At 54.1% G+C, this 22,825-nt stretch overlaps 15 protein-coding genes and 1 non-coding gene across 16 annotated transcripts; 9 read left to right on the top strand and 7 right to left on the bottom strand.

The window, feature by feature from the left end:
* Positions 1-1,143: 1,143 nt before the first annotated feature.
* Positions 1,144-2,696, top strand: BZA70DRAFT_58819 (uncharacterized protein). The gene is made up of 2 exons (XM_064915239.1): positions 1,144-1,235; positions 1,297-2,696. Exons 1-2 carry the CDS (start codon positions 1,209-1,211, stop codon positions 2,596-2,598), a joined length of 1,329 nt encoding a protein of 442 aa, XP_064766779.1. The 5' UTR covers positions 1,144-1,208; the 3' UTR covers positions 2,599-2,696.
* Positions 2,462-3,700, bottom strand: BZA70DRAFT_281974 (small subunit ribosomal protein 14). Its single transcript, XM_064913198.1, has 5 exons — positions 3,624-3,700; positions 3,427-3,489; positions 3,316-3,358; positions 2,976-3,253; positions 2,462-2,913 (listed from the first exon to the last, which is right to left on the bottom strand). The coding sequence occupies exons 1-5, from the start codon at positions 3,652-3,654 to the stop codon at positions 2,879-2,881; spliced, it is 450 nt and encodes a 149-aa protein (XP_064766778.1). The 5' UTR covers positions 3,655-3,700; the 3' UTR covers positions 2,462-2,878.
* Positions 3,701-5,444, top strand: BZA70DRAFT_281969 (L-Aspartase-like protein). Its single transcript, XM_064913197.1, has one exon. It carries the CDS (start codon positions 3,957-3,959, stop codon positions 5,403-5,405), a length of 1,449 nt encoding a protein of 482 aa, XP_064766777.1. The 5' UTR covers positions 3,701-3,956; the 3' UTR covers positions 5,406-5,444.
* BZA70DRAFT_281968 (3-deoxy-7-phosphoheptulonate synthase) lies at positions 5,445-7,039 on the bottom strand. Its single transcript, XM_064913196.1, has 3 exons — positions 6,700-7,039; positions 6,564-6,619; positions 5,445-6,501 (listed from the first exon to the last, which is right to left on the bottom strand). Exons 1-3 carry the CDS (start codon positions 6,773-6,775, stop codon positions 5,497-5,499), a joined length of 1,137 nt encoding a protein of 378 aa, XP_064766776.1. The 5' UTR covers positions 6,776-7,039; the 3' UTR covers positions 5,445-5,496.
* Positions 7,040-8,413, top strand: BZA70DRAFT_259426 (HhH-GPD family base excision DNA repair protein; the record flags this gene model as incomplete). Its single annotated transcript, XM_064910857.1, has 1 exon — positions 7,040-8,413. Exon 1 carries the CDS (start codon positions 7,346-7,348, stop codon positions 8,411-8,413), a length of 1,068 nt encoding a protein of 355 aa, XP_064766775.1. The 5' UTR covers positions 7,040-7,345.
* BZA70DRAFT_281960 (C-4 sterol methyl oxidase-like protein) lies at positions 8,412-9,941 on the bottom strand. The gene is made up of 3 exons (XM_064913195.1): positions 9,784-9,941; positions 9,580-9,728; positions 8,412-9,514 (listed from the first exon to the last, which is right to left on the bottom strand). Coding segments are annotated over exons 1-3 (948 nt in total). The 5' UTR covers positions 9,786-9,941; the 3' UTR covers positions 8,412-8,717.
* Positions 9,942-10,086: 145 nt separating this feature from the next.
* On the top strand, positions 10,087-10,871 carry BZA70DRAFT_281957 (DASH complex subunit Dad4). Its single transcript, XM_064913194.1, has 3 exons — positions 10,087-10,494; positions 10,564-10,608; positions 10,673-10,871. Exons 1-3 carry the CDS (start codon positions 10,435-10,437, stop codon positions 10,784-10,786), a joined length of 219 nt encoding a protein of 72 aa, XP_064766773.1. The 5' UTR covers positions 10,087-10,434; the 3' UTR covers positions 10,787-10,871.
* A 125-nt stretch (positions 10,872-10,996) lies between these two features.
* BZA70DRAFT_t70 lies at positions 10,997-11,070 on the top strand. Its single transcript has one exon. It is a non-coding gene; the product is annotated as a tRNA-Ile (tRNA).
* Positions 11,071-11,442: 372 nt separating this feature from the next.
* BZA70DRAFT_259419 (CRAL-TRIO domain-containing protein) lies at positions 11,443-13,102 on the top strand. Its single transcript, XM_064910856.1, has 2 exons — positions 11,443-11,922; positions 12,005-13,102. The coding sequence occupies exons 1-2, from the start codon at positions 11,596-11,598 to the stop codon at positions 12,812-12,814; spliced, it is 1,137 nt and encodes a 378-aa protein (XP_064766772.1). The 5' UTR covers positions 11,443-11,595; the 3' UTR covers positions 12,815-13,102.
* BZA70DRAFT_281951 (uncharacterized protein) lies at positions 13,103-14,235 on the bottom strand. The gene is made up of 2 exons (XM_064913193.1): positions 13,546-14,235; positions 13,103-13,469 (listed from the first exon to the last, which is right to left on the bottom strand). Exons 1-2 carry the CDS (start codon positions 14,124-14,126, stop codon positions 13,211-13,213), a joined length of 840 nt encoding a protein of 279 aa, XP_064766771.1. The 5' UTR covers positions 14,127-14,235; the 3' UTR covers positions 13,103-13,210.
* Positions 14,236-14,469: 234 nt separating this feature from the next.
* Positions 14,470-15,339, bottom strand: BZA70DRAFT_281950 (uncharacterized protein). Its single transcript, XM_064913192.1, has 2 exons — positions 15,134-15,339; positions 14,470-15,037 (listed from the first exon to the last, which is right to left on the bottom strand). The coding sequence occupies exons 1-2, from the start codon at positions 15,260-15,262 to the stop codon at positions 14,654-14,656; spliced, it is 513 nt and encodes a 170-aa protein (XP_064766770.1). The 5' UTR covers positions 15,263-15,339; the 3' UTR covers positions 14,470-14,653.
* Positions 15,340-15,516: 177 nt separating this feature from the next.
* Positions 15,517-16,891, bottom strand: BZA70DRAFT_58475 (uncharacterized protein). The gene is made up of 4 exons (XM_064915238.1): positions 16,716-16,891; positions 16,471-16,606; positions 16,026-16,403; positions 15,517-15,972 (listed from the first exon to the last, which is right to left on the bottom strand). The coding sequence occupies exons 1-4, from the start codon at positions 16,729-16,731 to the stop codon at positions 15,654-15,656; spliced, it is 849 nt and encodes a 282-aa protein (XP_064766769.1). The 5' UTR covers positions 16,732-16,891; the 3' UTR covers positions 15,517-15,653.
* A 622-nt stretch (positions 16,892-17,513) lies between these two features.
* BZA70DRAFT_299815 (uncharacterized protein) lies at positions 17,514-18,605 on the top strand (the record flags this gene model as incomplete). Its single annotated transcript, XM_064914673.1, has 1 exon — positions 17,514-18,605. The coding sequence occupies one exon, from the start codon at positions 17,514-17,516 to the stop codon at positions 18,603-18,605; it is 1,092 nt and encodes a 363-aa protein (XP_064766768.1).
* Positions 18,606-18,647: 42 nt separating this feature from the next.
* On the top strand, positions 18,648-19,695 carry BZA70DRAFT_281944 (zinc-finger of the MIZ type in Nse subunit-domain-containing protein). Its single transcript, XM_064913191.1, has one exon. The coding sequence runs from the start codon at positions 18,755-18,757 to the stop codon at positions 19,640-19,642; it is 888 nt and encodes a 295-aa protein (XP_064766767.1). The 5' UTR covers positions 18,648-18,754; the 3' UTR covers positions 19,643-19,695.
* Positions 19,696-19,753: 58 nt separating this feature from the next.
* Positions 19,754-21,422, top strand: BZA70DRAFT_281942 (mevalonate kinase). Its single transcript, XM_064913190.1, has 2 exons — positions 19,754-20,026; positions 20,086-21,422. Exons 1-2 carry the CDS (start codon positions 19,949-19,951, stop codon positions 21,331-21,333), a joined length of 1,326 nt encoding a protein of 441 aa, XP_064766766.1. The 5' UTR covers positions 19,754-19,948; the 3' UTR covers positions 21,334-21,422.
* On the bottom strand, positions 21,423-22,727 carry BZA70DRAFT_281938 (uncharacterized protein). The gene is made up of 5 exons (XM_064913189.1): positions 22,448-22,727; positions 22,273-22,377; positions 21,929-22,204; positions 21,807-21,869; positions 21,423-21,740 (listed from the first exon to the last, which is right to left on the bottom strand). The coding sequence occupies exons 1-5, from the start codon at positions 22,660-22,662 to the stop codon at positions 21,446-21,448; spliced, it is 954 nt and encodes a 317-aa protein (XP_064766765.1). The 5' UTR covers positions 22,663-22,727; the 3' UTR covers positions 21,423-21,445.
* Positions 22,728-22,825: the final 98 nt, after the last annotated feature.

The raw sequence follows: 22,825 nt of genomic DNA, 5'->3' as shown, positions 1-22,825 counted from the left end.
CAGAATTGTCGAGGCTTTGTTGAATGTAAACAAACAAACGGGTTGAGTCACGTGATCTCGCATCGCGAAATCGCGGTTGTTGTCGGTTTTGGGTGCGCGCTCTGGGAGCCAAACAAAGGCAGCGAAGAAGGAAAGAAACGGAGCGGAAGAAGACAACGAGAGGTTGAGAGCAGAAGCGCAGTGGAATAAACGACTGAAGGCTGCTACGACGAGATATTTACAGAGCTGGTAGGAGATCTGATTTACGAGCAGAGTTAGCAGCTTGCTGAGCGTGTTTGTTGACCTTCTCCGCGCTCGGTAGCAAAACAACAACATCGCGACCGCGTCCTCGACCAGCGAGTTTCTTACACACGAAGCGGTCGAAGGGGAGTTGGTGCATGATATAAAGGTGGGGCTTGCCTGTTTGTGCTGTTTTGTGTTTATTTTGCACGGCGAGGGCGTGCGTGTGTCGAGATATCGTCATCACTCCTTGTACGGTGTTTATACAATGCTAACCTCCATCGCCAGACTTGCATTCAGCTCAACTCAAACCATTCAACGCCTACTTCAAGCTTTTTTACACAGAATCAAGAACTATTCTACTCCAGCGCTTGCTGCTGACAGCAAACCCACAAACTTATACCCTCATACCCCAAAATCACATCATAGCCACCACCCATGTCCGACCACGCAGCTGCAGTGGCCTCTGCGACCCCCAATCCAGACCTCGCAGGCTCTCCCGGGAGACAGTCGGGCCAATCTCTTCTGTCCGACAGATCGGCGTCTACCGCCAGTCCACCAGATCAAGTCGCAGACTCATCACAGTCCTCTGCCGCAGGCGATCATCGCGTGCTCTCCGTCTCTAGCACGGTCACGCAGGACGAGTCCTCGCAGGAGTCGGCAAAGTCGCTCCCGAACCCCTTGACGCAACAACAGACAGCACCAGCACAGAGCGCTACAAATACACCTTCCGCACACTCTGACTCTTTTGCGCTCGCGGCGCCGCCGCCGGCGGCTGCGGCTACCGTGCGAAGCAAGTCGATGTCGTCCCCGGCTGCTGGCTTGTGGGCTTCGCAAAGCCAGCCGGTGAATACTGAGATTGACGTGAACTCGATCTTCTGGGACCTTGGAGATAGCGTATGTACTGCTGCTGTTGCTCTGCTCAAGAGGTTTTCTGACATGTCTTGCAGGAGGATTGGGAAGATATTCCCGCTACGAAAATTATAGAGATGGACTCTACTGCAGCGCAGCATCAGGTATCACCACATCTCAACAAAGTAGCATTTCCATCTACACATACTAACACTACTTCCACAGCTCTTCCGCGCCAACGCCGTCATTCAGAGACTTCGCGCCTCGCTCCAGAAAACCAAACTCGCGTCATCTCACCACCACCTGCAAAGCCGGCTTCTGATGATTGAAACGCAAGAGCTGACACGCAGACAGGAAGTCGAAAAAGCCATACTACAGCGCGAGGTCGACAAGCTGCGCCAGGATCTCATGTCTTCCTCGCGAAGTGTCACAGACGATGCCGCCGACGGGCCTGTGCAGCAGCATTATTCGATAATGGCAGATTACGAGGCCAACAGCACTGCTGACAAGTATCGACGGCGACTCGTCCGCGCCAAGCGAAGGCTGCGCGACGCACTGAAGATGGTCGAGGAGAAAGAGGACGAGATCGATCGGCTGAAAGGTCAGCCTGGCGCGAGAGGAAGAGCAGATCAGCAGCGCCAGTCAGGTAGCAGCAGTCACCACCAATCGCGACCCCGACGCCGAGGCGGTGGCCGATCACGAGACAAGAACGAAGAAGGTGCGCTCGCGGCGCTGGGGATCCTTGCGAGCCAAGTCCTGAGTCAGCAGCAGTTAGACGAATCCGAGTCCCACGAAGGCAGCACGGTCGGTTCTGTCGCTGGATCGCTGCCGGCCTCGCCTGTGCGCGGCGCGGACGCGGCGGGTCGGATTAACGCAGAGATGATTGTCGCGCCGTCAATCTCGGAAGCGCAGCGATTACGCATGTCAGGCCATCGTCTACCGGCACGCGCACCTCAGCATCAGCATCAGCAGCAGGATAACGAAGCTACCGATCCAGCAGACACCGATGTCGAAACCGGCGACGGCGAGACCGAGACCGAAGACAACAACGACTCATCAGTTGGGAACGCGGCGGCGGCAGTTGCAGCGGCAGTCGAGTCAGAGGTAGCGGCGGGTTCTAAGAAAGCATCTCAGAGCGAGGACTCGGCGACCGAGCCGATCGTCGACGGCGAAGACGTGGCAAACATCACAGAGATCAGCGAGGAAACCGGTCTATCTTCCACGACGACGACGACGACGACGACCGCAAAGGCGGGACCCAGCACCACGCCAGCTTCGTCTGTGACGCAACCCCATTTCGATCCCGATATCACCCTCGACGCGCCATCGTCGCCGCCTATCGCCGCAAGTGGGTTTCAATCTATAAATCTCCCTGCAAAGTCACCGTCCGCAGCAGCAGCAGCAGCAGTAGCAGCAGCAGATCCGAGGAAGCGCAGGCGGAATTCGTCGGTGTCTACTGTCTCTAGTGTAAGTGGAGAGTATGGCGCCGAGGGTCTGCGGAAGCAGAAGCTTGAAGTCGCGCGATGAGATGTAAAAGTGTACTTTATTTGAGACTGTATTGTTAGGAAGGAGTGGAGGTTGCGGTTACTTTGATTTACAATATTGGAAAGCACTGATTCTAAATCATATCATTTCTATATTTCTATAGATGTAAAGAGTAAAGAGGAATAAAATATGCCCGACCAATTCAGGATCAACTTTTATTAAGATAATTTCCATTTTTTATGTCCACATGATAATACATACATATAAGAAAACACTGTGCCAGAACAAGAAAAAATAGGAAACGGCTTTGAATTTTGGTTGTTTACAATCTGCGACCTCTGCGACCTCCCTTCCGGCCTGTAGTGAAACGAAGTTAGTATATAGATATAAGTATAGAGAAGAGAAAGAGGAACACGCACGAGTAGAGTCTGAAGGAACGGGGGTAACATCCTCGATGCGTCCGATGCGCATACCGGCACGGGCAAGTGCCCGCAGAGCGCTCTGGGCACCGGGGCCGGGGGTCTTGGAACCAGTTCCACCGGTAGCTCTGATCTTGATGTGGAGGGCGGTGATGCCAATCTCCTTGCAGCGGGCAGCGACGTCCTGGGCAGCCAACATGGCGGCGTAGGGGGAGGACTCGTCACGGTCGGCCTTGACCTTCATACCGCCGGTAACACGGGCGATGGTTTCGCGACCACTAGAAGAGACCATCAGTATTTGAGTTGAGAATTGAGGTGAGGAAGTTTTGGGTCGACGTACCTGAGATCGGTGACATGGACGAAGGTATCGTTGAACGAGGCGACTATTGATGAGATTCGAGTGAGAAACCGATTCCTTCTTCTTTTACAGCAAAACAAGCAAGACACGTACAGATGCGAGCAACGCCAAAGACGAGCTCACCCTCTCTGATCTGAGGGCCGAGGGCGATGTTCTCTGCAGGAATAGTTAGTCAACAGAACCTGAATCTCTCGTGTGCTTCTTCTCCTGCTCGTTCATCCAATATTCCTCCAATCTTCTATTCCTCTATTCCTCTTGATAGAGCACACACACACAAACAGGATACACACCCTTAGCAGCGGAAGTAGTCTTTGGTGGCATGTTGTTGATGTTTCGGGACGGACTGGTGAGAAAGACGGTCTTCTGGAGGCAGAGAAGAGAGCACCGGCTGAGTCCCAATGGCCGCCAACCCTATTCCTCCTCCCGTCTGCCAGTGTCCTCGACAAAGTAGCAGTCACGTTTAGAATAACCCTACATAACCCTACACTTCTGTTGACTAATCACTCTGCGTCTGCTTACATATCCAATTAAACTCCCTGCGGCTCGAATTATCATCCTCGACTGCAAAACTTCCCCGGGCCCGACATCGTCTTATCCTCCACACTTCCTCAACTACAGTCGCCATGTCCTCCTTCGATAGCTACTCCTCGCCGCTCTCCTCGCGCTACGCGTCGAAAGAGATGTCGGCCCTCTTCTCCCCCCGCACCCGCTACTCCACCTGGCGCAAGCTCTGGCTCACCCTCGCGACCGCAGAGCAGCAGCTCGGCCTCGACACCATCACCGACGAGGCTATCGCCCAGCTCAAGGACCACGTCGAGATCACAGACGACGAGATCCGCGCCGCGAGCGAGCAGGAGAAAATCGTCCGCCACGACGTCATGTCCCACGTCCACGTCTACGGCATCGCGGCCCCCGCCGCCGCCGGCATCATCCATCTCGGCGCCACGTCCTGCTTCGTGACCGACAACGCGGACCTCATCTTCCTCCGCGACGCCTGCGACATCCTCATCAAGCGTCTCGTCAACGTCATCCAGAAACTCTCCGAGTTTGCGCTGCAGTACAAGGACATGCCCGTCCTCGGCTGGACTCACTTCCAGCCCGCGCAGCTCACCACCGTCGGCAAGCGCGCCACGCTCTGGATCCAGGAACTGCTCTGGGACCTGCGCAACATCTCGCGCGCGCGCGACGACATTCTCCTCCGCGGCGTCAAGGGCACGACCGGCACGCAGGCCTCCTTCCTCACCCTCTTCGACGGCGACCACGTCAAGGTCGAAGAGCTCGACCAGCTCGTCGTCGAGCTCCTCGGCTTCAAGGGCGCGTACCCGGTCACCGGCCAGACCTACTCGCGCAAGATCGACATCGACGTGATCGGCCCGCTCTCGTCCCTCGGCGCGACCGCGCACAAGATGGCCACCGACCTGCGGCTGCTCGCGAACCTCAAAGAGGTCGAGGAGCCGTTTGAGAGCACGCAGATCGGCTCGAGCGCGATGGCATACAAGCGCAACCCGATGCGCTGCGAGCGCGTGTGCTCGCTCGCGCGCCATCTCACCGGTCTCTACCAGGACACCGTGCAGACGGCCTCGGTGCAGTGGTTCGAGCGCACGCTCGACGACTCCGCCATCCGCCGCGTCTCGATCCCGTCCGCGTTCCTGACGGCCGACATCATCCTCTCGACCCTGCTCAACATCACGTCGGGAATGGTTGTCTACCCGAAAGTCATCGAGCGCCGCATCATGAGCGAGCTGCCGTTCATGGCCACCGAAAACATCATCATGGCGATGGTCCAGAAGGGCGGCGACCGCCAGATCTGCCACGAGCACATCCGCGTGCTCTCGCACCAGGCCGCAAAGGTCGTCAAGGAGGAGGGAGGCGACAACGACCTCATCAGCCGGATCAAATCCGAGCCGTACTTTGAGCCTGTCTGGGCTGAGCTCGACAAGTTGCTCGACCCGTCCACGTTTGTGGGACGCGCTCCGCAGCAGACTGAGAAGTTTGTCAACGTCACTGTCGCTAGTGCGCTCGAGCCTTACAAGAACCTCATCGTGTCTGAGAAGGTCGAGCTGAGTGTTTAGTTATATAATGTTAATAGATAATGTGGACTACAGTAGACATAGACGCTTATATAAACATAGACTTTTATTCATTTGCAGACAAAACAACTATTTACTGGCCCTGCAACTTTTCCGCCTGCCGCTTCTCAGCAACCTTCTGCCTTCGCTCGCGCACGGCAGCAGCCAGGTCCTCGAGCATCGGCACCGTATCCTCCCACGACACGCATCCGTCGGTGATACTGACGCCGTACTGCAGCTGGTCTCTAGTGGCCGCGTTCTGCTTGCCCGGGTTGATGTTGCTCTCAATCATGACGCCCATGATGATCTCCTCGCCCTCGCGCACCTGGTCCGAGACCGTCTTGCACACCTTGGGCTGGTTGCGGTAGTCCTTCATCGAGTTGCCGTGCGAGCAGTCCACCATCAGCGGTATCCCCGCCGGCAGCTTCTTCTTCGCGGCCTGGATGTGCTCCTTGTCAAAGTTCGGCCCGCTCGTGCCGCCGCGCAGAATGACGAAGCAGTGCTCGTTGCCCTTGGTCGAGGTGATGGCCGCCAGACCCTGCTTGGTGACGCCCATGAAGTGGTGCGGCTGCGACGCGGCGCCGACGGCCGCGATGGCGACGTCGAGCGAGCCGTCGGTGCCGTTCTTGAACCCGACCGGGAACGAGACGCCGGACGCGAGCTCGCGGTGGAGCTGCGACTCGGTCGTGCGCGCGCCGATGGCTCCGCACGACAGCAGATCGGCCAGGAACTGGGGCGAGATAGTGTCGAGCATCTCGGACGCGATCGGCACGCCCATGTCCGTGAGCTTGCAAAACAACTGCCGGCTGAGACGCAGGCCCTTGTTGATCTTGAACGACTCGTCAATGTCGGGGTCGTTGATCAGACCCTTCCAGCCGACGGTCGTGCGCGGCTTCTCGAGGTACGCGCGCATCACGATGTGCAGATCGTCTTGCAGACGGTCGGCCACCTTCCGCAGACGCGCGGCGTATTCGTAGGCGGCCTCGGGGTCGTGGATCGAGCAGGGGCCGACGATCACGAGCAGCTTGTCGGACTTGCCGTTGATGATCTTGACTGCGCCTTTGCGGCCCATGATCACGGTCTCGTTCGAGCGGGCCGACTGCGACTGTTAGCATACAGACTCACAGTCTCAACAACAAGAAGCAAACAACAACAACTTACGGCCGGGAACTCGAGCTGGAGAAGGGCAGGAGGAACAAGGGGATCATATCCGGCAACTACACGGAAGAAAAATAGTCAGCCCACGTGTTGCTCATCGAAGAGGGGCAGGCACAGAAACAAACACAAACAAACGTACTTCGGACGTCCTCGGGCTCCTCGTTCATAACGCTGGAAGCAGCGGAGTTGGGTGTAGTGCCGTCAGCAGCAAACATCTGCGAGATTTGAGCGGGTTAGTGAGCAGCAGAGGAGATGAGGAGCGGGCGGTGAAGCAGGTGGCGGCGGCGGATGGCCGGAGAAGAGCGAGGAGGCCTGCGCCGGCACCAGCTTCAGACGGGGAGCAGACGTACGAGCGACGGAGCAGGCATAGTATTAGTGAGTTGTTATATCAGGGATCTCCAGCACAACTGGCGGTTTCTGAGCAGGAAGAAGAAGGAGAAGTGAAAATATTCCGAGGCTTTTTGTTTGCTCTTCCTCGGCCGGAGTTTCAACTTTTTTATGAAATCGAAAATTATGATTCATCCAGGCGGAGGCACCAACACGTGATGCTTATGTGATGGATTAGTCATGTAATTAGCTCGATGATAACTATGAGATGAGATGATAACGATGACAGTACGCAATTGCAAGTTGGATATGAACTGTGAAGAGAGATTGAACTGTTGACGGATTCTATTCTTTCTGACAACGAAAACATCGCGACAAATCCTGACTCTATCGTGCACCGCTGTCGATAACATCCACAGCATCCAGCCACTCCGCTCCACTCCACTCCACCACCCAGAATGCGCTTCACAAGATCATCAGCAGCAGCGCTACAACCGCCGCTATCAGCTACATCATCCATAACAACTGTCTTCAAATCGACAAAACGAGCCGCCTCCTCAAAAGCCGCTGATGAAGCCAGAGCAGTAAAGATCAGAGTGGTCGAGGTCAAACCTGATACCGAGGCGCCGGCATCAGCTCTGGTCAAGCTGATTCCTTCAGCTACCCCGACGCTCGTCAAGAAAGAGGCAGCGTCAAAAGAAGGATATATCCCCGCCGACCAGATCCTAGTCCAAGACCATTCACTCACCAACCCCGTCTCGAGCTCGATCCCTCCGCCGACTCTGATAATCCCCAAGGCCTACGAAAAGGACTTCAAGCTCGACGATGCGCTCGCCCATCTCATCTCTGTCGATCCCCGATTCAAACAACTATCTGACCTCTACCCATGCGAGTTCCTATCCGACCAGAACCTCGAAAACCCAGTCGATCCGTTCGAGTCCCTGGGCTCGTCGATTATCTCCCAGCAGATCAGCGGTTCCGCCGCCCGCAGCATCAAAGCCCGCTTCCTCTCCCTCTTCAACACCACTTCTTCCTCTGCAACCCGCTTCCCGACCCCCGCCGAAGTCCTCAAGACCGACACCGCGGCCCTGCGCTCGATAGGCTTCTCCGGCCGCAAAGCAGAGTACATGCTCGATCTCGCGTCCAAATTCGCCAGCGGCGAAATCAACCCCCACGAGCTCGTGTCGATGAGCAACGAGGAAGTCATCGAGCTTCTGGTCAAAGTCCGCGGTCTCGGCGTCTGGTCGTGCGAGATGTTCCTCATCTTTGGACTTAAACGCCCGGACGTGTTTTCCCTCGGCGATCTCGGCGTCCAGCGCGGCATGGCGAGTTGGTGGGGCAAAAACCTCGCGCTGGCAAAGGGGAAGAAGGGCAAGTTCAAGTACATGAGCGAGCAGGAGATGATTGAAAAGTCGGATTTGTTTAGACCGTATCGCACTTTGTTTACTTGGTATATGTGGAAAGCTGGCGATGTTATCGTGCCGATTGATGGCGCGGGCGATATCAAAAAGATAAAGGAGGAGTGATTGTCAAATGATTGTCAAAAGTCTTGATATTAGTTAACCCCGAGACAAAATAGAAAATAGAAAATAGAAAAAAAAAAGTAGAAACAGGTGATTTAAAACTAAATATACAAAACCGAAACGTGCAGACCATAAGAGAAAAAAGATAATATATTAAAAATAATATACCAGTTTTTAGTTTACCATAAGGATATAAAAGAAGCAACCAACAATAAGTAATAAAAAATAAAAAATAAAAAAGGAAGAAGTTCGCCTTATCCATGGAGTAATAATGTAGTGTATAGTAGTGATCTATGGAATGCTCTTCTTACTCAGTCTTCTTGGACGAAGCAGACCCCGTGGCCAACGCCTTCTGGGCCTTAGCCTCAGCCTTTGCCTTCTGGCGCGCAAGTCTGTCGGCCTTCGCCTTGGGTCCGGCCTCGGTGTCCAACAAGAAGTCCCACCATCTGAAAGAAGAGGCGTAGTTGCCGATAAAGTAGCGGTGGTGGTCGTCGTGGTGGTCAGCGCCGGCCCAGAACGGCAAAAAGTGGTGGAGCGACCAGGGGAACTCGTAGCCCGAGTGCGCGTCGACGGCCTGGAAGAGACGGAGGACGATCCAGAAGTAGCAGGTGAAGATGTGGAGGTTCTTGGTGAGCGCGCACCAGAGGATAGGCGAGCCGACGGTGCCGAGACCGAGGACCATGACCTCGATTGGCGACGCGTACTCGGCGGCAAGACCAAAGGGAGCAGAGTAGAGATGGTGCTGCTTGTGGATGTACTTGTAGAAGGGGCCGTAGTGCATGAGCCGGTGGTTCCAGTAGTGCCAGGTGTCTTCCATGCAGAAGAAGAGGGCAATCTGGTAGAACATGGTGAGGAAGTTAGGCAGGGGGGTGTCGTAGGCCATGCCAAAGTAGGAACAGATGGGGTGGAACACCCAGATTTGCGGGAGCTCGACGGTGAAGTGCGAGAGCAGGACGGCGGAGGTGCACTGCCACTGCTCCTTGAAGGTGTTGACCTTGCCCTGCTGGATTTTGTATTTCTGGAAGTAGGGAATGTTGTCGATGATCATCCATGGAATGCATCTGCCAAAGTAGAAGAACTCGTGGATGACGAAAATCATGAGGCCTAAAATGAACCGGGTTAGATAAGAGAAAAGAGAAAAAAGACGCGTAAGGGTTGAGGAGATGTACCGGTAGCGAGGACATCGTTCTGCATCCAGGTGTACCAGGACGCCCAGAGCTTGTCGAGGGTGTTGTATTCGGGGAAGGCCTGGCCGATGTTGGCGAGGGTGCCGGAGTAGGAGTCGGCGGCGAGGGTGGAGTTGTAGATGGAGCCGGGCCTGGTGAGAGAGTTAGTGGTGTCCACAGAGAGAGGAAAGAGAGAAGGAGAGATACATTTCGAGGTTCTGTTGAGAGAATGGCAAGGAGAGTGCGCCTCGATGGTTGAGCAGCCGTCAATTGGAGAGGAAGAGGTGGTGAAGTAGAAGAAGAGGAGGAGGAAGAGGAAGAGAAGGGGCCCAGGTAAATACGGACGTGCGCAGTGTTTGGTGGTGTGGTTCTCGCTCAGTTTGGTTGGGATCCGAGTTCCGCTTTTGTTCACCGCACCGAGTGGCGTTATCCCAACAACCCGAGCGGCTCGTGTTCGGATCCATACTGTCTTATGGCTATGATACTTCTACTCTTTAGTGTGAGCAAAAGTGTTTACTGTAGTTTAATGATAACAGCAGTAACTATCACATATCTCTTTTAATAGTTCAGTCAGTAGTTCTACTCAGTACAGGTATCTCAGCAACTACCTGCATCTACTCGTCGTTATCAGATCCTCGGATGCAGCAGGGCAAGGGCTCGGATGATATTCCTCCTAAACTTCGAGCGTGTTTGTTTTGCTTTGATTCCAGACCTGTTCGACGCGCTCTGCTCTTGAGAGTATCATCATCAGCTCATCGCGTCAGTAGTTCATATATCTGTTTATATCTGTGTTTATAAACAGCATGTGCTGATCTGCGGTTTTTTAATGTCTAGACACTGCTATTACTCTGCAGCACCATGGAGAACCCCCACGAGCAAGTGCAGAACGCGCTTCTTTCTCGCATCATCACAAACATCGTGCGCTTCTCTCTGCTCTTGATCTCATACCACGATCTCACTAACCCTCTTCTTTTACTTCATCTGCAGGAAAAACTCAACGAAGCTGTCATTGTTCTCAATCGTACTCTTCAGGTGTGTTGTCTCTGCTTTCTTCACCACTGCACATCGCGCTTCTCTAACACTACACTCACTCCAGGACGTCAACCGCGAAAACATGAACGTCGAGCTTCTTTCTCAGATGTGGGAAAACTACCAACGCAACGTGCTCTTCAACCTCGAAAGCACCGGCTCGCTTGAGAAGCCTATATGATCCTTTATCACTTTATATCAATTGTTTGGAGTTTTGCGTGCTTTTTTTCATGATTTTTATTTAATACAACGATTAACTATACCAATCTCTCTCTAAACTCTCCATAAACAGCCAGAATACAGCTATATCAAGTATCTAACGTAGAGCTTTGAGCAGCTTATATATGTCAAAAGGCCCAAAAACAAACATCCCAACTGATCGTTGATAAGCGGTCTTATGGCCCAGTTGGTTAAGGCATCGTGCTAATAACGCGAGGATCTGCGGTTCGATCCCGCATAAGACCAGTTTTTATTTTTTTTTTGTATCTTTTATCTTTATTTTACTGCTTATTTTACTATTTTTTGTATATCTCTCTTCTATCGGTTTAATCCGGCTGGGTATGGCTCAACAGTTGAGAATACTGAACAAAGCGGGCTGAAGCGAGTATCCAGGGCCGCCAGACGATATAAGGTTTTCCGATTGTCTTTCATTCAGTTGCCAAAGTAGGCAATTACATGCATTTCTAGAATTGTAAATGTCAAGTAATGTCATTGTGGATTATAACTATGTATATAAGATCTTTAGATGAACATACAACAATAAGAGGTTATCAACACTGCTCTCGCCGCTATCTACAGATTCTCCGGACGGCTGAGCAGGTCTCCGCGAGCCGCTCTCGGGCTCGGAACTGAGCAACAACGAAACGCCGGAGCGGGCCCTTGCCCTCCTTCCTCTTCCTTCCTGCCATCTGTCGCTGCCTCCTCTCCTTCCTTCACCCTCCTCCTCCTGTAGACCCTCCTTCTGTCCTCTGTCTCTCTCACTACTCCGCAATGGTCCGCTACGTCCCCTTCAGCGAGCCCCTTCCCTCCTGCAAGCCCATCCCGCGTCCGCCGCTCTCCAAGGACGAGCAGGACAAGTACGAAGCCGTGCTCGCCCACGTCAAGAGCATCACCACCCTCCCCGTCGCCGAAAACAGCAAGACCCTTGCTCCGCTCGACGACGAGGAACAGGCCTGGCTCACAAAGGAGTGTCTGCTGCGCTACCTCAGAGCGACAAAGTGGAAGGTTGCTGACGCGAACAAGCGCATCGAGGGCTCGATCATCTGGCGGCGCGAGTATGGCGTCGGCAAGCTCACTGCCGACTACATCTCTCCTGAGGTTGGTCTATTCTTCTTCTCATTTTCCTCCCATCACTCTAGCTGCGCAATTGAATATATTACTAACCTCCTCTATAACATAGAACGCCAGCGGAAAGCAGATTATCCTCGGCTTCGACTTCAACGCGCGACCGTGTCTGTACCTGCACCCGTCGCGCCAAAACACCGACAAATCCGAGCGCCAGATCCAGCACCTCGTCTACTCGCTCGAGCGCGTGATCGACTTCATGCCCTCCGGCCAGGAATCCCTCGCGCTGCTCATCGACTTCAAATCCTCGTCGGCGTCCAAGAACCCGTCCGTGAGCCAGGGCCGCCAGGTGCTCCACATCCTGCAGACGCACTACCCCGAACGTCTCGGCAAGGCGCTCGTCATCAACATCCCCTGGTTCGTCTGGACGTTCCTCAAGATCATCTACCCGTTCATAGACCCGCTCACGCGCGAGAAACTCGTCTTCTCCGAGCCCATCGACAAGTACGTCCCGGCCGATCAGCTCGACTCTGTCTTTGGCGGAAAGTCCGAGTTCGAGTACAAGCACGAAGTCTACTGGAAAGCGCTCGCCGAGATGGCCGCCGAAAAACGCGCCCACTACATGGCGCGCTGGCGCGCGCTCGGCGGCGGCGTCGGACAGTCCGAAGCGGCTCTGCGCGCGACGACCGACATCGAGCTCGAGCAGGAGCTCAAAAAGACCGAGACGCTCGAGGCCGCTGCCGAGGCCGCGGTCGCGGGCTCGTCGTCGTCGGTTAAGCTGCCGGAGGAGATGCTGGGGAACAACAAGACTGCCGAGGAGGCCGCGGCGGTGCTGGACGCGAACCATCAGCTTGGCGAGAAGGCGATGGATAACGAGGTCATGGAGCAGCTTAGCAAGGTTGCGCTTGAGGACAAGAGCTCATAACCTCTCTTCTTGCCTACCTTTGACACGTTTGTTATGTTCGTATACGCTTCTACACGTTGCATATCCTGACTTTTCCATCTACTTTTGACGCTGATATATAAACTGTGCACTTTGTATTTATTCTCTTCTCTCTTCCCTTCTCTTCTCTTCTACTACAGTGGGTTTTCTTTTAATTAATTAATTGTGTTTTTTTGTCGGCTTACATCTTTTGTTCTTTTTGTGTATCTCAGTTCCAGCTTCTTGTACCTTTTTCTCTAGCTTAGAATTACATCAACTCTCATCTCCATCAATCCACACATCTAAATAGCTATTCTTTTATTGTTCTTATAACTTCTGTACCTAGAATTACACAAACTCCCACCCCCCATTAACCCGCCTTTTCAATAATTCAGAAAGCTACACAGGCTTAGCACACTTCCTCTCCTCAGTCCCCCCAGTAACAGGACACTTCATCGTCCGCCAGTCGACAGGGTACATAGGTTCGCCGGATGCCTCGTTCGTGGCAAACACGACGCCGAGGTCGTTGCGCGCGGTCGAGAGGTAGTAGTTTGTGCCGTCGCCGAGCGAGATGACGAGCGCGCGGATGATGTCGCCGGGGCGGAAGGAGGAGGACATTTTTACCTTGTCTTTTTCGGTTAGGCGGACGTCTGTTGATCTAGAGGTGCAAAAAGCTGTTAGCATCGCACTTTCTCCACAGAATGAGAGACAGAAAGAAGGGAAGAAGAACTCACCTGATAATACCGCCATACTCGTCCGTCGCATTCCCATCTCCCGCAGCTAAAATCGCAACATTCGCCATACGAGGGTTAATCCGCAGCACCCGCGCCAGCACCACATCGTCCACGGCCGGCACCGCGTTCGCAGCATCAGCAGCCTTCTCCGGTCTGACTACCGAGATCGTGCGGGTGGTGTACGGTCCCGCAGGCGCTCTACTTCCGTTGCCGTTGCCGTTGCTGTTGATCCCATTACTACTACCGTTGCTGCTACTGCTGTTTCTGGAATCGCCGGCACTCTCGGCCTTGGAGAGTGCCCGCGTGACGACGACTTTTCCAAGCACAGAAGCCACGATCGCAGAGTTCTTGCCCACCGTCATCTTCGCGTCGACGTACGTGCCCGGGCCGGCAGTGTACTCGTTCGACGAGCACAGGAGTTGTCCTGGGATCGCGCGCCGGGGAAGACCATCTGGTAAGCTGTCGTTCGAAAGCGTTATTGTGGTTGCGGTTGATGATGTCGATGTGGATGTGGAGGAGGGAGTCGCGGAGAGAGGTGGTGGTGTTTGCGATGTTGATTCTGGTTTTAGTGTCTGCGACATGTTGATTCTCTGTTTTTCTATCAAAACCAAGTAGCGACACGATCTTCTTTGAACCCTTTATGCTAAATCTCCCGTTCTGTGTTCTGTGTAGATTGCAGTAGTTTGCGTTGAATATCAACAGTTAAAATCCAAGTTTATTTTTTTCCTTCGCGGTTTGCTCCCAACCTAACCCGCAACCGTCCTCGAATGTCTCGATATTCCAGATATTCCAACACCAACCGCAGTCTATAAGATAAAAGCAGGATATGTGATTGAAAAGAGGAGCGATAAGAGACTACGGGTGATTTTGCTTATTTGTAGAGATGTGTTGAATTATGTGGATTTGAGTTGGAGTGTGGTGCTGTGTAGAAGATGGAATTGATATTCGTTTTGATTCTGCTTTGCTTTGCTTTTGCGTATATAACAAGACTTATTTACAATAAAAATGCACACAGAAGGAAGAGTGGCCTCGCAGTCCCAAAACACAGTACTTCACAGTACTTCAAAGAATGCAGAGAAGAGACTGCATAGAGACAAAGAGACGGGAACTACTCCTCCTCCTCAACCACCCCAAACTTCTTCTTCATCCACTCCTTCGTCCCTTCATCCGTCATCTTCCTCAACGTCTCATCATCCAACCTCTTCCCTCTCCCCCTCCCCTCCTCCTTTGCCACCTCCCCCTCACCCCTCTCCCTCCTCCTCTCGTCCGCAAGCTTGCGCGCCCGCTCGGTCAACACCTCCTCGCTCAGCGGCATCTTGCCGTCCTTCACCCGCTGCGCCTGGATCTCGTCCACCAGCCGCGCGACTTCGAGCCGGTGGATCTCCTCGCGCAGCTCGGGTTTTAACTCGAGAGGTTTCGCGTTCTCCATCCGGAACTTGAGGAATGGTTGGCCGTCGTGGCCGACCTCGGACGAGGGAGCTTCTTTGATGACCTGTAAATCGTCAGCTCAGATGCTCACAAATAATACAAAAAAACCACATCGTCGAAAAGCAAAGCTCAAGAAAGAAGAGGTCAATAGGAAACGCACAAGTTCATACGGAATCAATTTAGCCCCGAAATACAACCCAACCAAACCACCCACCAGCAACGAAATCACTCGTCCCCTTAGCTTTTGCGCGTCCGTGCGTCTGTATACGCCGCCCACGTTCCGACTCATTCGGTCCTGTCTTTTGAAGTCCTGGACTGGTGTGGAGTGCAGGTGGTGGGTGAGTTTGAGGGCGCGATGGAGGAGAGCGCGGGTGGGTGAGAAGTCTGAGGGAGTTCGTGGGGCTCATCCAACTTTAGTTCCATTGAAGGTGTAGAAGCACTTATATTCATTCATTCATCTTCAATAAACGATTGGAAACAGAGAAATTGACATCAAACATTCAGAATAAAATTGAAATAAACACTAAAAGTACACTTGCTCACATACTGAGACATTGAACGCACGCAAAGACAAAACAAGAGCATCAAAACAATAAGACAAACATCTAATCTACACATTTCAGACATAAAGCACCCTCCACCATATCGTAGCACCCCCACACTTACACATCAAACAAGAACTACTCCTCCTGCACCTTCCTAGGCCGTCCCCGAGACCTCTTCTCGCCATTCGCGGGCGCAGGCGGTTTCGGTTTCGTCACCTTCGTCGGATCAGAGTCTTCCTTCCTCGGTCTGCCACGTCCCCGTTTCGGCGCACCGGGGTCTTTTGGTGGGCTTACCACCTCTGGGTTCTTCCGAGGCCGGCCGCGGCCACGCTTGACGCCGTCGGGCAATGGTGGCTTGCTTTCTTTGGGGGCACTGGGCTTGTTTGCCTTCTCGGTCTTGGCCGTCGTTGAGCCTTCCTCTTTCTTCGGACGACCGCGGCCGCGTTTCACGATCCTAAAATAAGTCAATAAAATGCAGGAAATTATGCAAAGAGGGAAGAAACGTACGTTGGTTCATCGGCTTCGGGTTTGGCTTCATCCGCCAAAGCCTCTGCCGACCGTTTACTACCAGCAACAGTAGCAGCCGCAACCGGCTTTTCAGATTTCTCCTTTCCAGTCTCCTCATCTGCGGCCTCCTCCTTCGCGGTCTCCTGCTTCTCTGCCTTGCCCTCCTTCTTCGTCTTCGATGCCCTCGGTTTCTTGGCACCAAGCCTGTTGAGCGAAACATCACCTTTATACACATCGTCGCTGATATGTCCGTCTTCAAGCGCTTTCGCGACTTCCTGCTGCTTATCGGCATCAAGCTCAGAGTACCCGTCAAGATCATCAGGTAAATTGTCCAGCGACTTTTTAATATTCTCCATAACCTGCGGCGTCACGCAATTCCTACATAACCCCGCGTCAGCATTCTCACAATCACAGCAATGCATTTAAATAAGAAAGGGACAAATACCAGTGTCGCCATTGATACGCCTGATGCTCGCCGACGGTGACGAAAACGCCGAGACGAAGTTCACCCTTTTGGATCTTTTCGCCGGTGGTCTTGCACCACGCCGAGCGACACGCCGCGCGGGCGGACGACGCGAGCTCTATATACGCGTTAGCTTGATCGTGAACGCGTTTGGGCGTGTAGAAATAGACATAAAGCAGATAGAAAGCAGCAGGTTTGGGATTGAGGAGTAGAAAGGGAGAACACACCGATTCTATATGACATTGTTTTGTCTGATGGAGCACTCGGACCTAGAGATAGATGTTAACAACAAGACATTGGATGAATATAGACAGAGCAGCGATGAAAGTAAATTCCAAATACACAGCACGACAATCAAACAAACAACACAGAAACAAAACAACAACAACCAGCGATAAAGCGTTGATCTCGAGTTGTTTACACTCCATCGAATCAACACACCACCGAAGCTCCACGCGGCCGATCACCGCCTTGCAGTGAAAGAAAACACCAACACAACGCAGCAATTACAAACACACGCAAATCAGCAGCACTCACAGTAGTTTCCTCTTCTTCTTCTTCTTCTTATCGACACTCGCAGTTGCTGATAACAAAACACGAAAGACACTTGTCGGAGCGCAATACAGAAAGCATTGGCGAGCGCGCATCAAGTTTAGAGTTTATAATTACATAAGCCGTCACTAATAAAATAACATTTACATCGGAAAGGGTCTTGTGCGTAAAGATCATCATATCTCGAATCCGGATACTCTTCCACTATTTACACCAGATCCCTGTTTCCAGTGCGAACAAAGCCTGATTCGCGTCTTTATGGGCGCTGACGGTGTTCAGACAGTCATCACCGCTGTTTAAACCGTAGAAAGCCGCCAATTGCGAGCCGCGCGAGGGCGAATGCGGGGGAGGCCGCTGCCGTGGCTCGCGGGCGGCGGGCCTCGGTTCTCATCCAACCTGACTTTACTTCTGCTCTTCCTCGATATCGTAGCTTCTTCCGTCTTCACATCTTCTCGTCTCACATCTACACTACAATGTCCGACCCCCTCTTCCAGCCTCTGGCCGTCGGCCCCTACACCCTCCAGCACCGGATCGTCATGCCGCCACTGACCCGATTCCGCTGCTCAGACGACGGCGTGCCCATCCCCGAGCTCGTGGTGCCATACTACGCCGAGCGCTGCCTCGTGCCCGGCACACTCATCATCGCCGAAGCAACCGACGTCAACGAGCTCGCGGGCGGCTTCGCGAACGTCCCGGGGATCTACACCGACGCCCAGATAGAGGGCTGGAAAGCCGTGACAAAGGCCGTCCACGACCGCGACTGCGTCATCTTCCTCCAGCTCTGGGCCATCGGCCGCGCAAACCCGGGCACGAAGCAACCCGACGTCGTATCGGCCGGCAACATCGCGATGAAGGACGGCGCCCAGCCCCGCGCGCTGTCCAACGCCGAGGTCAAGATGATGGTGCGCGCGTTCGGCCAGGCCGCCGCCAACGCCGTCAAAGCCGGCTTCGACGGCATCGAGATCCACGGCGCGCACGGCTACCTCGTCGACCAGTTCTCGCAGGCGGTGTCCAACAACCGCACGGACGAGTACGGCGGCTCGGTCGAGAACCGCGCCCGCTTCGCGCTCAACGTCGTCGGCGCCTGCGCGGCCGCCATCGGCGCCGACAAAGTCGCCATCCGCCTCTCGCCGTTCGCGACCGTCTACTCCACCGGCTGGGACGACCCCTACCCGCAGTACTCGTACATCATCAACCAGCTGCGCGAGCGCCACCCGTCGCTCGCGTACCTGCACGTCGTCGAGCCCCGCGTCAACGGCACCGTCGACCGCACGCTGACCTCGGACCAGGAGTCGAATTCGGACGCGTACAAGGCGCTCTGGCCGGGTGTCTACATCGTCGCGGGAGGGTTCATGCCCGACACTGCGCGCGAGTACGTGCGCACGCACGATAACGCTCTGGTGGCCTTTGGTCGCCGGTTCATCTCGAACCCGGACCTGGTGGCGAAGATCAAGGAGGGTCTGCCGTTCGTGCCATACAACCGAAAGACCTTCTATTTGAATAAGGCGAAGGAGGGATATCTGGGATACGAGTACGCAAAGGAGTTGAAGGGTATTTACTATTGAATAGAGTAGATATAGAGCTGTTGTAGATAATGTAAAGAAGTTATGAATATGTTATGTAATATTCCATCTACGCGTCGCCCTAACCCAAAACATATTTACGCGTCTCCTTCACTCTCCTCGTTATAGACAACATACACAACCCACACAGCATGGCAGATCTATACGACGACCTCCTCAGCGACGACGACGGTCAAGCGCCTGTGCAGACTCAAGAGGCGGACACGCGTCCGCTTTACATGCGCGACCACGAGCTCGCGATCATCACGAAGCAAACGACAGACCTGACTACCGCGATGAGCAGCCAGTTCAAGCTGCTCAAGACATTCATCACCGAATCTGCTGTTGCACGCGCGGAAGGCGCGGCGACGGACTCGGATGTTTACGACACGTGTTTTCGCGAGCTGCTGGATATCGAGGAGGGGTTGAAGGCCGGGCCGAAGGTGATGGGTGAGATCACGGGCAGGAAGGAGAAGCAGGTTGGGGACCCTGCTGCTTTTTTCGAGCACCTCATGGAGTTGGAAGCGATGGGAATAGAGGGTGTATCAGACAGGAAGAAGTATCAGAGAAACGAAGAGTACATCGAGTTTCGGAAAGGAGTCTGGGAGGCTATGTACGACGACGACGACGAAATTGAACCTCCTGCGCCGGACAAGTGGTTCGATAGACAGACAGGCACCGTCAAGAGCTTAGCCACGGTCCACGACATCCTCATCAACGGCGAAAACACCGCCGACGCAGCCGGCAACTCAGACGACGAACTCGTGGTCGCGCGCACCAAGATCTCGCTGAAATGCCCGCTGACGCTGCAGCTGTTCGTCAACCCGGTCACCTCCACCAAATGCCCGCACTCGTTCTCGAACGACGCGATCCGGCAGATGTTTGGCCGCACGACGCAGATTGAGTGTCCGGTCGGGGGATGTATGAAGAAGTTGAGAGTGAGCGATTTGAAACCTGATCGCAAGCTGGAGCGGAAAGTCGAGCGGTTCAAGGCTCGGCGCGCGAAGGAGCAGCAGGACGAGGAGGTTGATGAGATATGAGTGATATACGTATTTAGTCTTCTTTTATTAATTCATTTGTTCTGCAACATTTACTCTACAACTTATAACAATGTTATAGTAATTTCCGAATCCGTAGTCGTAATCGCTATCGGCGAATTGAGTTTCGTATTCGGGAAACCTTTTTCCCCTGACTCCCACCTCGACTCCATCCCATCCTCGACCAACGCTCCTCGACACTTCTCGATAGGCACTGCACTCGATAGAGCACCTGCACTCGAGAGAAGCACCGATAGAAGCAGAAAACAGCAGCAGCAGCAGCGGCAGAAGAAGAAGAGCACAGAAGCAATGGTTGCTCCTCCGTTCCTCGTCTCTGCTCCTGGCAAGACCATCATCTTTGGCGAACATGCCGCCGTCTACGGCAAGGTATCTCTCTCTCTCTCCCTCTCCACAACTGCTCAAACATCATCAACTAACAAAACCAGCCTGCGATTGCAGCAGCGCTCTCGCTGCGCACATACATGCTCGTCTCGAACCACGACCTCCCGCAAGACGTTATCTCGCTCGAGTTCCCCGACGTCAACCTCCAGTACTCCTGGCCGCTCTCCACCCTCCCCTGGTCCTCTGTCCCCTCGCTTTCCTCTCCCCAGAGTCCCCCGACCGAGCTCGACGACGCGCTTGTGAAAGCGCTTGACGCGCCGCTCACTGGAGTCACCGGGTTTCCCCAGCGCAGCGCGGCCCTCGCGTTTCTCTACATCTACATGTGTCTTATGAACGACAAGCGCTCCGCCCTGCAAGGCGTCACTTTCTCCGTCCGCAGCACGCTGCCGATTGGCGCGGGTCTGGGCTCTTCCGCCTCTGTATCCGTCTGCATCTCTGCCGCAATCTGCCTCCTCTCCGGCGCCGCCCCCGCGCCGCCTTTGACCGCAGCAACAGCAACAGCAGCAGCCGACGCGGCGAACCTCGCAGCAATCGACACGATCGACGGATGGGCGTTCCTCGGCGAACGCTGCATCCACGGCAACCCGTCCGGGATCGACAACGCGGTGGCGACGCGCGGTGGAGCGGTGATGTTCCAGCGCATGTCAAAGGGCTCGCCGAACGTGCTCAAGTCGATGCGCAGCTTCCCTTCGCTGCGCCTGCTCCTCATCGACTCCAAGCAGCCCCGCCGGACGGCCGTGCAGGTCGCGAACGTGGCCTCGCTGGTCGAAGAGTACCCGCTCATCACCGAGCCGATCATGAACGGGATCCACTCGCTCACCGACGAGGCGTACCGCCTGCTTCTCCTGCCCGCGGCCGAGTGCGACGCAGCATGGGCTGCTAAACTGCGCGGACTGGTGCGGATCAACCACGGCTTGCTTGTCGCGCTCGGGGTGAGTCATCCGAAACTCGAGCTCATCCGCGCGGCCGCCGACGAGCTCAAGATCGGCGAGACAAAGCTGACGGGAGCCGGCGGCGGCGGGTGCGCAATCACGCTTGTGCAGGACGGGGTGACGGAGTCGACTGTATCGGAGCTGCGAAGCCGACTGTCGCAGTACGGCTTTGACGTGTACGAGACGCGGCTGGGCGGCACGGGCGTGGGCTGCTTGTTTCCGACAAAGGTCGATAAGGCGGAGTGGGAGGAGTGGGAGGAAAAGCTGTTTTCGCTGCATCATTTGCTTGCGCTCGAGGGCCGGGAGCATATCGAGGAGACGGTCGGCGTCGAGGCGGTCGATGCTTGGGCGTTTTGGTGATGGCTGACTTGCTGGCTTTTGTATATTTACCTTGCGTCTATAGCTTGTATCTATCTTGTATACTAATACTGTGAATATTAATATTACTACACCTTACCATTTCTAATTACATTCAAGCACACCCCGCAAGTCTAGAAACAGCACTCCTCTTCTTGAAATTCCAATAATTCTCCCGCACGCAATCATATCTCTCCGCCAACAACGTCCACGCGTGGGTCGCGCGCGGGAAATCATTCCGCTCCGCATAGATTTCCGCCAGAACCTCGATCGCTCTCGCCGACAGAATATCCTCTTCGTGGCTGGTGGTGGTGCTGCTGCTTGTGGCGGGGAAGGTCTTGGTGAGGTCGGAGAGGGTGAGGCAGAATTGCTCGAGGTCTGAGAGTGGCCGGCCGGATTTTTTCAGGACACTGATGATGTTAGAGTCAAATAGTCAACTTAAGTACAGAGAAAACGGAGGATAGAGAAATATATACCCTAGTAGGTAATTCCAGGCACTGGGATTTTGGGGCGCCGTGAAGATTGCGCTTTTTGTGAATCTAGTAATTTCGTCAGTTGTCTTCACTCCAAGAACAGACAAAAAATAGAGAGAACCCACTCAATCTCATCATCAACAACGCTACTCAGAACAGCCTCCGCCCTCCCAAAGATCGCAAAAAACCGATGATTCCAAGCCGAGTTATTCCTGACATCGAGCTCGAGCATCATATCAGTGAACGGGACCTCTGTCGCCCACAGATCGAAGCGGCGGACAAGCCACTGGCGATAAGACCAGACATGGTAGTTTTTCGAGTCGAGCTCGAGCATGGACTCGATGAAGGGCAGTTCGCGGGAGGGGTCGCCGAGTTTTTCGATTATGACTTCGCGGTGGTTCCTGGGGGGTGGTGAGTGGGTTGTAAAGAGTGGGTTGTAAAGAGAGATGAGGATAGGAGGAGAGCTTACCAGATCTGATAGTTTTTGGTGAATCTCCTGCCGACGCCTTCAACCCAGATCAGTTCCTGGCAAAGATCCTTGTCGAGGGCGAATAATATCCTTGTCCGATACTGCCTAGATCACAGCTCAAGTCAGTCAGTGCCGATAGTGCCAGCCAGCGCCCAGCCAAGTACATGACACCCACCAGACCGTGTAATGAGCAGCATTCATATAAATAACATCCTCCGTCAGCTTGAGCGCGCGATCCGAGAACTCGTTGACGCGCATGACTGCCCGGAGATATTCCATCGCGATGCGGTACTCGTCGCTGTATGCGATTGGCGCGACTGCGTTCTCGCCGCCGTCGTTCTGCGGGATCGGGGCGATGTCGTCCCAGTTGTACTGCTCTAGATACGCCATGATTCTATACAATATCTATAGAGCAGCAGGAAGGGGAGGAGAGGTGGAAAGCAGGGTATTTATGTTGAGGATTCGCATTGTCTGAGGCAGAACAATCTTTAGATCTGAAGAGGGCAAGCCACAGAAGTGTCAGCCACGTGCGGCAATTCGTGGCTCAGTCGAA

This window comes from Myxozyma melibiosi (genome assembly GCF_037950935.1).
Source record: "Myxozyma melibiosi strain Phaff 52-87 chromosome Unknown BZA70scaffold_10, whole genome shotgun sequence".
Lineage (NCBI taxonomy): Eukaryota > Fungi > Ascomycota > Lipomycetes > Lipomycetales > Lipomycetaceae > Myxozyma > Myxozyma melibiosi.
Note: the sequence above shows the minus strand (reverse complement) of the source record. Positions and strands in the feature narration are given on the sequence as shown.

Coding starts and splice junctions, on each gene's coding strand:
- BZA70DRAFT_58819 (XM_064915239.1), top strand. CDS start 1,209: ATGGACTCTACTGCAGCGCAGCATCAG. Junction 1,236..1,296: donor CTACTGCAGCGCAGCATCAG/GTATCACCACAT, acceptor CTACTTCCACAG/CTCTTCCGCGCCAACGCCGT.
- BZA70DRAFT_281974 (XM_064913198.1), bottom strand. CDS start 3,654: ATGCCACCAAAGACTACTTCCGCTGCTAAGG. Junction 3,490..3,623: donor GACTACTTCCGCTGCTAAGG/GTGTGTATCCTG, acceptor CTATTCCTGCAG/AGAACATCGCCCTCGGCCCT. Junction 2,914..2,975: donor CGTTCCTTCAGACTCTACTC/GTGCGTGTTCCT, acceptor GTTTCACTACAG/GCCGGAAGGGAGGTCGCAGA.
- BZA70DRAFT_281969 (XM_064913197.1), top strand. CDS start 3,957: ATGTCCTCCTTCGATAGCTACTCCTCGCCGCTCTCCTCGCGCTACGCG.
- BZA70DRAFT_281968 (XM_064913196.1), bottom strand. CDS start 6,775: ATGTTTGCTGCTGACGGCACTACACCCAACTCCGCTGCTTCCAGCGTT. Junction 6,620..6,699: donor GGAGCCCGAGGACGTCCGAA/GTACGTTTGTTT, acceptor TCTTCCGTGTAG/TTGCCGGATATGATCCCCTT. Junction 6,502..6,563: donor TCCAGCTCGAGTTCCCGGCC/GTAAGTTGTTGT, acceptor TAACAGTCGCAG/TCGGCCCGCTCGAACGAGAC.
- BZA70DRAFT_281960 (XM_064913195.1), bottom strand. Junction 9,515..9,579: donor GAACGATGTCCTCGCTACCG/GTACATCTCCTC, acceptor GGTTCATTTTAG/GCCTCATGATTTTCGTCATC.
- BZA70DRAFT_281957 (XM_064913194.1), top strand. CDS start 10,435: ATGGAGAACCCCCACGAGCAAGTGCAGAACGCGCTTCTTTCTCGCATC. Junction 10,495..10,563: donor CTCGCATCATCACAAACATC/GTGCGCTTCTCT, acceptor CTTCATCTGCAG/GAAAAACTCAACGAAGCTGT. Junction 10,609..10,672: donor TTCTCAATCGTACTCTTCAG/GTGTGTTGTCTC, acceptor CACTCACTCCAG/GACGTCAACCGCGAAAACAT.
- BZA70DRAFT_259419 (XM_064910856.1), top strand. CDS start 11,596: ATGGTCCGCTACGTCCCCTTCAGCGAGCCCCTTCCCTCCTGCAAGCCC. Junction 11,923..12,004: donor CCGACTACATCTCTCCTGAG/GTTGGTCTATTC, acceptor TCTATAACATAG/AACGCCAGCGGAAAGCAGAT.
- BZA70DRAFT_281951 (XM_064913193.1), bottom strand. CDS start 14,126: ATGTCGCAGACACTAAAACCAGAATCAACATCGCAAACACCACCACCT. Junction 13,470..13,545: donor GAGTATGGCGGTATTATCAG/GTGAGTTCTTCT, acceptor TTGCACCTCTAG/ATCAACAGACGTCCGCCTAA.
- BZA70DRAFT_281950 (XM_064913192.1), bottom strand. CDS start 15,262: ATGAGTCGGAACGTGGGCGGCGTATACAGACGCACGGACGCGCAAAAG. Junction 15,038..15,133: donor AATTGATTCCGTATGAACTT/GTGCGTTTCCTA, acceptor GACGATTTACAG/GTCATCAAAGAAGCTCCCTC.
- BZA70DRAFT_58475 (XM_064915238.1), bottom strand. Junction 16,404..16,470: donor GCGTATCAATGGCGACACTG/GTATTTGTCCCT, acceptor GGGGTTATGTAG/GAATTGCGTGACGCCGCAGG. Junction 15,973..16,025: donor CCCGAAGCCGATGAACCAAC/GTACGTTTCTTC, acceptor GACTTATTTTAG/GATCGTGAAACGCGGCCGCG.
- BZA70DRAFT_281944 (XM_064913191.1), top strand. CDS start 18,755: ATGGCAGATCTATACGACGACCTCCTCAGCGACGACGACGGTCAAGCG.
- BZA70DRAFT_281942 (XM_064913190.1), top strand. CDS start 19,949: ATGGTTGCTCCTCCGTTCCTCGTCTCTGCTCCTGGCAAGACCATCATC. Junction 20,027..20,085: donor ATGCCGCCGTCTACGGCAAG/GTATCTCTCTCT, acceptor TAACAAAACCAG/CCTGCGATTGCAGCAGCGCT.
- BZA70DRAFT_281938 (XM_064913189.1), bottom strand. CDS start 22,662: ATGGCGTATCTAGAGCAGTACAACTGGGACGACATCGCCCCGATCCCG. Junction 22,378..22,447: donor GCTGCTCATTACACGGTCTG/GTGGGTGTCATG, acceptor GCTGTGATCTAG/GCAGTATCGGACAAGGATAT. Junction 21,870..21,928: donor GTTGTTGATGATGAGATTGA/GTGGGTTCTCTC, acceptor CGAAATTACTAG/ATTCACAAAAAGCGCAATCT.